At 36.3% G+C, this 11,208-nt stretch overlaps 1 protein-coding gene across 1 annotated transcript; it reads right to left on the bottom strand.

Annotated features, from left to right (window-relative positions):
* Positions 1-889: 889 nt before the first annotated feature.
* On the bottom strand, positions 890-7,569 carry LOC138698821 (uncharacterized). The gene is made up of 2 exons (XM_069825041.1): positions 7,522-7,569; positions 890-2,175 (listed from the first exon to the last, which is right to left on the bottom strand). Exons 1-2 carry the CDS (start codon positions 7,531-7,533, stop codon positions 1,675-1,677), a joined length of 513 nt encoding a protein of 170 aa, XP_069681142.1. The 5' UTR covers positions 7,534-7,569; the 3' UTR covers positions 890-1,674.
* Positions 7,570-11,208: the final 3,639 nt, after the last annotated feature.

Raw genomic sequence — 11,208 nt, 5'->3', positions numbered from 1 at the left:
CAACCAAGTATCTTGTCCCAACCAGGAGTTGAACTCGAGCCCGCTCGTTTCACGGCCATACAGGCTAACCGTTACTCCACAGCTGTGGACTGTATATTAGTTTGTCTTTACAATAACCGAATAAAATAAATTTACTTTCGCCAATATAGATTATATAAATAACTTATTATAGTTAGCCCTGAGTCCGTCAGTAACAGACCGGTAGCTGTTACCTCTTATATCTGCACCCCCCCCCAAGTTGTGTACACAAGAAAATAATTTTTTAATTAAAGTACATAAGTGGATATAAAATACAGCGACACAGATGTTTGACAATTACATGTTTGAGTATATTTTAGTGTAGTTCTTACAATATTTTCAACTAACTAAATTAAGGGATGCTAGTTTATATTATGAAGTCAGGGGGGAGTGACACAGTGCAGATTGTCCCATTGTGTATACTTAGAGTAGCAACTAGAGGTGGAGAAAACATTTATCTTCTGCTCTCAGTAGCTTTTTAATGTGCCAATTGATATAAACAACAATAAAATTAAATACAAATGCTTGGTATAGATTTTCGAAATATAGATTACCGGTAAACATTTTCAATAATAAGAATTTTCACTATGTTCAAAGTCAAGTAGTCGAACGTTAGTAAGATGGACAGTAGCATCTGCCCCTTCACGGATGGTAAAGAATGTGAGTACAGGGAAAGCCTATCAACCAAACTGAAATGGGGATTATATACTCAAAGGTATTTTCTAAACTTCGAACGCTCTATGCCAACCTATCCTAAGGAAAAACGAAATTACTTTCGATCTTAGGGAAATGATAAATGTACAGATAAATTAATGGAAAGTTCATTATAACAGGATTAATGGTTTTGTTGAAGTCATAGTTAAAAAACATGTTTTGTTGAAATATTTATTTAAACTCCGTAACAGTAATATGAAATTTAACAAAAACACTAAACATTTCCATACCAGTTTGTGACGAACATCATATAATTTTCTTTTCATTAAAATTGTGACTTTTTTTTAATGCACAGTTTAAAAATTGGTAAAAGTATGTAATATTATTTTGTCTTGAAGAACTCCCACATGTCTACTGAGCGGTACATTTCCAGTCAAAATAATACATTAACAATCTCATGCTTCTGTAATCGCTCAATTGCACCAGATTTGCATTCCAAGATGTAGCTGTACCTTACTGTGTCATCTGTTGTAAAGAATGTTCTAGTATTTGTATGATTATTTCAAAATCTGCATGAACTTTTTAAATTACTCGTCGAATATTAATGTACAATTCTATTTTGTGCATTAGAGTCCGAAATTTTTAAGTGGTCCACTGTTCCACGTATTAATCCTTTCCAGCAGGTCTCAATGTAATCATTGTGTGAAGTAATCCGTGTATATTGGAACATTGTTAAATGCTTCAACATCTTGAGTCGTAAACTTGGTTATCTTTTATCAATCAAAATGTTGTATGAATGTACACTTTTCTAAAACTAAATAAACTTTTATCGAAAATCTCTTCAGCAAATCATTCTACAAGTCCATGAGTAAAAAGTGACGACCAAATTAAATATTTTTATAAACCCTCTTAAGGAATCTAGCTGAATGTTTTCGATACTTTAGTGAAAAGTGTGATTCAAATTCTTACAAATTGTCTTTCTGCCATGCACGGAAATATTTCTCAATGATGATGGTGATGTTCCTTGATGAAGACTGGTACCTTCTTCTCAATGTAGACGGGGACCTTAACTGGGTATGGCTTGGGAATATGGACCTTGACGGGGTAAGGCTTGGGAATGTGTACTGGTACCTTCACTGGCACAGGTACCTTGACTTCGACCTTGACTGGATAAGGGATCTTCTTCTCAACTGGATATGGTACCTTCTTTTCGATGTAGACGGGGTAGGGCTTGGGCACGTGGACTGGGTACGGTTTCTCCACCTTGACCTCCACTGGTACTTTCACAGGGTAAGGGACTTTCTTCTCGACGTGCACGGGGTAAGGGTGCGGCACCGGAATCTTGACTTCCTTGGTGATGGTGATGGCCTTGATGTGTGCTTCGTGCTTGGTTTCTGGGATGCTGAAGTGCTCGTGACTCCCGAAGTCGAAGCCGTGAGTTCCCCGCTTCACAACCCCTCCTTCTGCGAGATAGGCGCAGAGAACAGCTAACAATGTTGTGGTCTGCAAAAGTAACAATTCGTCGCACTTGAAATATATTTTAGCTTACCTTACCTTATCTTTCAAAATCCATTCCTTTTTGGGCATACAGCAAGTGACCTCCTCAATAATGGAATATATTTACTTAAAATGCAAATATAATGGTAGATCAAGTCCTAATATTATTTACTTAAAATGGGGTATAATTTGTAATTTTAGGCAGGCTACTCTGGTGGTAAGTTTTGTAAATTAAATTACTGACATAGTATTCCGATTTATGACTTGAGGCTTTCCCGGCATTTGATATAGAGTAACTCTTCTCGGGTTCTCAGCCAGGTGAGTTGGAGATTTGCTTCCAAGCTTCGACGGCTAGCTCTGCATCTTCTTCAGAGAATGAAGAGCTAGCCGTCGAAAGCTTGGAAGCAAATCTCCAACTTACCTGGCTGAGAACCCGAAAAGAGTTATTCTATAGCATTCCGAATTTAAAAAGCGAATTTAATGATGATGACACTTCTCTGTTGAAACATTTCAAAATTCCTTTTTAAAACGAAAAGATGTAATTGTTTAGAACAAATTTCTACACATTTAAATGACAAAACTGAAATTCGTTTACTAATTCTGTAATGCTATGGAAAAGTGGCACAAGTCAAAATTGTTAATTTTACAGTAGAAGGAAAAAAAAACTGTCTTCACACTGGTTTATGTCGATTCGATTTTCTTATGTATGAATTATTGTAATGGGAAAATACTTATGTCTCTTTTTCCAAGCGAGCAGATGTTCCGTAAGTTGTCAATAAATTAATAAAAAATGTTTGTGGAAACTGACTTATGTCACTTTTTCCAAGCACTGTAGAATTTCTCATCATAATACACTGTTCTCTTAAATTTACTGAGCATATTGGGAATTCAATCTATGGCTTTTCCAAAACACGCTATGAAATATTTCACATAAAAGAATTTTTATCGCGAAAAGAAGCAAAAACGAACAAAATTGTATGATTTTATTTTGTTCGAAATATCTCAAAAGATAACCCAGTGAAATTAATGTCATGGCTTACGTTTCACCCTGTATGAGCAGGGTGGAAGGGAACCTATTACATTAATTCACAGAGGTAATAGATCAAGTCAATGCGAACAAGTTTCGTCAAATAAGTTTTTTTTATACGTCCCAATAGTTTTGAGAATACGAAGTGCAACGTGTTGCAACGCTATAGAGAGTACCAGTGCTCCTGAAGGTCATTGTTTCGCAGTGGGAGTGATTGTAACTGCAATCATACACTCCGCAAGATTTTCGACAGGAGAATGTAAACAAAAACGTCTCTTCAGATACGTTTCGATCAATTACTACACATTTGTAACACGTAAACTTAATATCTTTTCCATTTTTTTTTAATTTCTTAAGAGATAATAAGTGAAATGGAGATTGAATTACAGAATGTGTGTTCGTAATAATGCTATTTTGAGTTTGCGTCAAATGTAAAGGAATCTTTACTATAATTTTATAACAATGCACATTCTTTATTATAATTACGTGAAAAGTAAAGAAATCAACATAATATTGTGAATGTTAAAAAAGTCTCGTAGTATTAAATTTAGAGTTAAAGGGCCGTATTCATAGACATTCTTAGCGCGGGTTTCCGGTGGATGATCAGCGAACTAACGTTTTTCGTATTCATAAACCATTTTCAGCGATATGAGATGATGTATGACATGATATAATATATGATATGATATGATATGATATGATATGATATGATATGATATGATATGATATGATATGATATGATATGATATGATATGATATGATATATATGATATGGTATGATATGATATATATGATATGGTATGATATGATATACAGTATGATATATGATATGATATATGATATGATATGATATGATATGATATATGATATGAATCCTGTACAAGTAACCAGTCAATAGCCGGGGCTAGTTTAGCACGCTCGTAGCGCTGGCTAGCGAAATGTCTATGAATAGCACCCAAAGAGATTATAGCGTAATAAAGAATATTAAAACCAAAGAATTTGGGTAATTAATTCATTGAATGCTGTACATGAGACGTTTTTGTTTACATTCTCCTCTCGCAAGTCTTGCGGAGTGGATGATTGCAGTTACACTCACCCCCACTGCGGAGCAATGATCTCTAGAGCACTGGTGCTCTTTGCAGCGTCGCATCACGTTGCATTTCGTATTCTCAAAAATATTGGACATATCAAAAAACTTATTTGACAAAATTTATGAAGATTTTAGCATGATATTTCGGTTTGACTCGCAATTTTATTTTTAACACAACTCTTGTAGCTATCGTCACATAAGCTTCATCTTCTTGCAATAATTGTTTAGAAAAAAGAAATTGTTGAACGAGTATCTGTAAATTTGTAAGGCAGCAGAAAATAGTAGTATTACTGTATCCTTTCAGTTCTCGCATTCAATCGTCAGAATGGGACATTAACGGAAATAGAGGAAATAAATAATTTAAATTGAAAGTTGCAGGAAATGGACAAAAATGCATTTAAAACGAAAAATTACCGATAACACTGAAATATAGGAAATAGCATGACATAACGACCCCCATGACTGCGATAGAAAGCTGTTAAAGTAGCAATGCGACCCGTATGCTGTTGATAACGCTCCGCGGTTACAGGCTGGGCTGTGATGTAACATATCTCACGTACAGGATACTCTTCGGAAACATTAACATCACTTTTCTTCTCAATTAATAAGATATTGCATTGTCGTATGTGTTTGTTTAGCAACTTTTCAAGAAATTGTTACCATACTCGATATGGATATTACCTATTAGCGAGTATATCCACTCTATCTTTCACAAATAGCCTATACATTTACGTAAATGACAACCCCTCGACTCTACAGCTCTGTAAGCATCACTTCTACGCAGACGATTTACAAATCTATATCCATACAATCCCTGACTCACTCAATGACGCAATACAAAATCTTAACGGGGACCTTGAATCTATATCTGCATGGGCCAGGAAGTTTGGTTTGACTCTCAATGCAAGAAAATCACAAGCAATCCTAGTGGGACATCAACGTCTATTATGCAATATTACTCCTGCTCTTCCAGTCAAGTTAAACGACACAATAATCCCTTTTTCTTCCTGTGTTAAAAACTTTGGAGTTTACTTTGATACGCATTTAAACTGGAATAACCAAGTAACCCATATTACCAAAAAAGTGCTTTCCATACTACATTCCTTAAACAGCATTTGAAAATTCCTTCCCCTATCACTCAAGAAAATACTAGTGGAAACACTAGTAATGCCCCACTTCGATTATTGTGATTTTCTACTGACTGACCTCAATGTCAACTAGTCGCAAAAATTACAACGTGTTCATAATTCTTGTGTTCGCTTCGTCTGCGATGTCCGTCGCGCTGACCACATTACCCCATCCTTCCAAACTCTAAACTGGTTACTGCTTAACGAACGTAGAAATTTTCATTCTCTTGTTTTCCTTTTCACAATCCTTCACACTTCTACACCTACCTACCTTGCCTCCCGTTTCAGTTACTTGTCATCATATCATAATCTCTTCACACGCACGCAAAATAGCCGCATACTAGCCATACATAAGACATCATCGTATTCATCATCATATACAATCTCGCTCTCGCGCTTGTGGAATACCCTACCCAGTGACATCAGAGACTGTCGGAATTTAGTAGCGTTCAAAAGCAAGCTTATTAAGCATTTTATTACTGCGTAGAGTAGGTTTAATTTGTACTTAATCAATAAAAGAAATGCTTCTCTCTTCTTAACTCTTACAATAAACTGTCTAGCTTTTATTAATCAGTTAATCTTTTAGTACTTTGATTTTTATTATATCTGTAAATTTAATATTAATTGCAATTATAATTGTATTCTTAATATTGTAGTTGTAATCCCTTGGTAGAGGGGAAGAGAAGGCCTGATGGCCTTATCTCTACCAGGTTAAGTAAATAAATAAATAAATAAATAAATAAATAAATAAATAAATAAATAAAATAAATTTGAGCTATGATAGGTGAGAGATTTTGTGGCTTATACTAGTAAACTTCACGCTGAAATTGTGTTTTCTTTCCCGTGTTTCTTCTCAGTTCAACGTGCAATGGATTTTGAAGATTGCTGTGCACAAGGTCAGTATTTGAACTATTCTTCTAAGTGTTTAAGTATTATCACATTGTTTGATTTTCACCAAAGGTACCGGATTTAGATTCTCAATGGGTAGTATGACAAGTGTGATTTCATGACTGTTATATGAAAGTATAAAATATTACGATATGTAATATTTCAAAATGTTTTTATTCTGTCGGTAGGTTCACGAAAGTCAAATGCGACTGTATTTATTCAGAGGACTTGGAAACTTTGCGTGGTATTTAACAAGTGTATTTCGCGAATAGAATAATTAAAGAATAACTTACAATAAGAAGATACTCACGTTATTAAATAGAGTATTTAATTTATTAATTCAATATACGTATTTTACTGACATGATGTTGACCCCTTGAAATACGAAGGCCATCAGTAAACGTTTGACAACTGTTGATGCTATTAAAATACATCAAAATTAGACGAATATTCTACTTGAAAAGAAACAATTGCGATTCGTCTCCGATGAAACAAAAGTGACAATGTAAATAATCGGCAGTATTACAGAAATAGGTGATTCTGATTGTTTTAAATACAGTGCGTTCGTAGCTCGGCTGGACCGTTCCGGTCGTTTACGTGTAACTCTGGCGGCAGGCGCGCCAATCTTCACCCAGTCCAAGGCCGCTGCTGAACGGCGGAGCTACGAACGCACTGTATAACGGATACTTACATTCCGTTGGTGTATTGAAAGGCCTATATGATTGAAATATTAAGCAAAATCACAGTCATCTACAAAAAGTACTATTGGACTCGTAAAGTAAGGATAAATCCGATCAAACTATTATGAATTCTGATCTCTGGACCAAGCGGGAAAAGAGTCGAAGGACGCCTGATTGAATTAAGAAAATTAAAAGAAATCGATCATGATGTATAAACTTCACCGCTGCTCCTGAAGAAATATTGGTGATCACGGATGCCACTGTTGGATTATCATTGTCGTAAAATAATTCTTGGCAGTAATAACTAATTAGTTGACACTAATTGTAATTGAAAATGTAGAATTTATAAATACTCTACTTCGTTCTTATCAAAAAAATGAATGATCAGTAAATAGTATTGATCTACTTTAAAGTATAGTCTACGTATCAGAGGCAATAGGTGAAGAACTTAATTTTTATGAACGTGAAAACGAAGTGAGGATGCGATTGCCAATATGGAAAATATTGAAAAATTGTGAGTCGTTGGATTGCTGTACTTACAAAGAACTTCATGTTGCTGCGTGTGTGGGAGAGGTTTGCAACCAGAAGAACTGTGCTGGATGCAGGCTCGGGCACGCATTTATACTCGAGACTCCGCACTTACTTTCACTCAGAACTTTCTCGTTGGGATCCCGTGTGTGTCCGCCCGCGACATTGAATTCACACGGAAGTATCAGGAAGTGCCCACCCCAGAATTTCTTAATTTCTGGAGTTTGTTCTTTCACTATGAGGAATATTTTTAGTAGCGTTGCGGGGTTTAGCTGGAAGTAGCTAGGAAGTAGAGATGAACAAAACTAACTGCCGCTCTCGCTCGCTGTGTTCGTTGCATTTGTCTTTCGAGTCTCGTCTTGTTATTCTCGTGCGCTTCGAGTCTCGTTCATCATTCTCGAAATAGCATTTCGTCGGCATGGAAAGATTTCGTTACTTTGAATAACATACATCATTGAAATAAATAACATTATAAATGTTTAAATGAGACAAAAAGACAAAAACAGAATAGTAGCTTAGTTATCAAAATGTTCTGATTCAATTATATGGTATTACTTATTATATAAATAGGAAAAAATAATTCTCAAATAAATTTGAATTTCTAAGAAACATAAAACATAACGTTAATATCTTTTTACTTGAGATTGCACACTTGATCTCAAATATATGAAAAGAAAATTCCTAGCCTTTTAATAAGAGCCTAGTAATTAAATAAAGATTGGGGAAAGGATTATTATACACTGAAAGGTAGACATGATGTTTCAAATAGGCTACTTGATTGTTTATACATATAATATAACAGTTCCCAAAGTAGATAAAAGTTCAGTCAGGTATAAACAACTGTGGCGATTCAAGGCTGCTTGACGTTCGGGACTTCGGGAGTGATCAATCTCGCCGTCTCGAAACACTCGGAAGCAGTCTTTATGTCAACGACGCAACATATAGAACATTGTCTTGCGGGTTTTCGGCTTTGCGGGTGCTGTTAGTCTTGCTTTCTCGATCGTTGTTCAACTCTACTAGGAAGACTTCACGGAACACGAGGTTCAATTTCTATATAGGTCTGTCAAAGGGATGCTTGATGTACTTCATTGAAGTTTCATGTACGATATCTTAATTGAGGATGGGTGTACTGTTACCTTGTCTGCGGAAAATCCTGTTGTGTGCCAGACAAATCCGTGACCCCCTTAACTAAGGAATCGGACTTTATTATTTTTACGTAATATAAATATATTCTACCCTAATGCAACACAATTCCATGTAATACAATAGAATATATAAAAAATATCGCTAGTTATCTCGTTACAGTATTCTCTTCGAAGGCCTTAGTGTGGCGGGCTGTTAAGGTCAGTATGGGGTGTCAGTCTTACATGTTGGTCGTCTTTGTCTCCAAGAAAATACCTCTGGAACTCCTTTTTGGTACAGGCTGAGTGAACCTATGGCTACCGATAGCATTACATTAACGGATAAAATGTATTAGCCCAACTGGAATCGAACTCGGACCTTCTAACTTGCAGAGCGAATATTATGAAGGGTGACTCAGGATGAGTTACGCTGCCACCGTGTATAGTTCATACTACAGAACGTCCATATGATAAAATGTCCATAAGGTAAAAATGTCCATGTTGTCAAAATGTCCATACGGTGAAAATGTCCATACGACAGAAAACCCATAAGATAAAACGTCCGTAAGATCAAAATGTCCATAGTATCAAACGTCCATAATATCCAAGTTCAAAGGAAAATTATGCTTGTATACAACACAATAAATTTTATTCCATAACTTGTAAAAATAAGTTAATCATCGGGAACAATAGTCCCACTTTTAAGATGGTAACCAATACTTTTAAAGTATATGAGAATTTCTCAATTTTATTTGTACCTGTTGTAGTTTCTCATAATCTGGAGAATTTGTCTTTGATTCGTCAAATACGTTTTATTCACAGGCTCTTTAATTTGTGTATGCACCGCTCTTTCTTGCAATATTTGTGTCCAAATTTCATTTTTTTCGCGCTTCAGGCACTGTAGGCCTATAAATTGCCAAATGGATGGATGATGTACAACCAACACGCGTTGAAGATGATTGTGCCAGCCTTCTACCGCGTTGTTTGTACGCTGCATGCCTTCCAGGCTTGGGAGATACAATGTTCCAAATATCTGTACGAAAGCGAGGTCGTACACGTCTTCGTCTCCTCTCCGTACCTCTGACGTAATTTACCTCTAAATGTGTGACCATATCATCAATACGTTCATCCATTTGTTCACTCACCTCTGCAAAGACTTCTTGCATATCATCGAGCGGGATGGAAGGCAGCTCCATTAATGCGGTGACATCTTTGCAAACAGGGCTGTTAACCTCATCATAAAGCCTTCTAAGACCAAGATTATTAACATGCCTTCAGATCATTTGGTTGAAGTGAAACAAGAACCCCTTCACATTGGCTCCCATATAGCTTACTTCTCCTATACGTCTTTGGTTTCTTACTATTTAGGAACTAATCCCAATATTCACCCTTTCTAAATATCATATCTACAATACTGTGTACTTCTTTCTATTCTGTTTTAGTTATTAATTCTTTTCTACTTTTACTATCACCACTGTTTTCTGCAGTACTCATCTTAACTTTTCTAATATATACAGAATGTTTCCGGGCTGGTGTTACAAACTATCAGGGATGATGGGGAAGGGCACATATATCAATTTGAGATAAGGAACCATGGTCCGGAAATGACTCAGTCGAAAGTTATAAGCAAAAATAGTTGTGTGGAGATGGAATTGTAATTTGGCACCACGTGGCCTCCTTCCCTTAACCTTTGGAACAGTCGTGGAAAAATGGTATGGGCCGGATGTCTCTTACGTGGGTACTTAGCCCGATACAATCTGTGAGCTTGTCTACCGTTCCCATTGACTCATCCGTATTCGAAAATCAGGTCTGCTTATTCCACTCTCGTGTACTCCATTTCATTAGGACTGATTGACTGGACACTGCAACTTGTACACATACACTGCTGTCTACAGATGTGCATATCAGGACCGACCATGTCCGTTACACATTACGCTATCTGCATTGCTTTAGTGTAGTTTCCTGTCCCCAACCCTCAGACAGCGCACTGAATGGAATACTGTAAGTAGACAACGTAAACGTCAAATGAATACAGTATGTGTAAGATGTACAGATAAATACACATAAATAAGGTGTACAGAGGAATAAAATTATTTCATTTCGACAGAACTATTTTTGCTTGTAACTTTCGACTCGGACATTTCCGGACCAGGTTCCTTATCTCAAATTGATACATGTGCCCTTCGCCATCATCCCTGAAAATTTGTAACACCACCTCGGAAACACCCCGTATAATTTACTAATTCAAGCTGTATAATTTCTCTATTTACTTGTCATTATTTTTCCCAGATAGAGCCTGTATATACAGGGTGTATCAAAAATACGTGTACGAACTTCAGGCATGGGTTCCTTACACCAAAAGAAGGAAAAAAGTTCATATGAGCATATGTCCCATAATCCTTTGTTTCCCCGTTATTCATTTATTACTAAAAGTTTGCGTTCAACGGCCTTCGAGGTCCAACCTCAAAACTTCATTTCTTTATGCACTCATTCATAGAAGGCTGTGACTCGTTGTATCAGAAATGGACTGCAGATGGCGAAGTGTTGCCATGGAGACTTGTTTACATGTGTCATTTGT

Source organism: Periplaneta americana, chromosome 4, assembly GCF_040183065.1.
Source record: "Periplaneta americana isolate PAMFEO1 chromosome 4, P.americana_PAMFEO1_priV1, whole genome shotgun sequence".
Taxonomy (NCBI): Eukaryota; Metazoa; Arthropoda; class Insecta; order Blattodea; family Blattidae; genus Periplaneta; species Periplaneta americana.
Note: the sequence above shows the minus strand (reverse complement) of the source record. Positions and strands in the feature narration are given on the sequence as shown.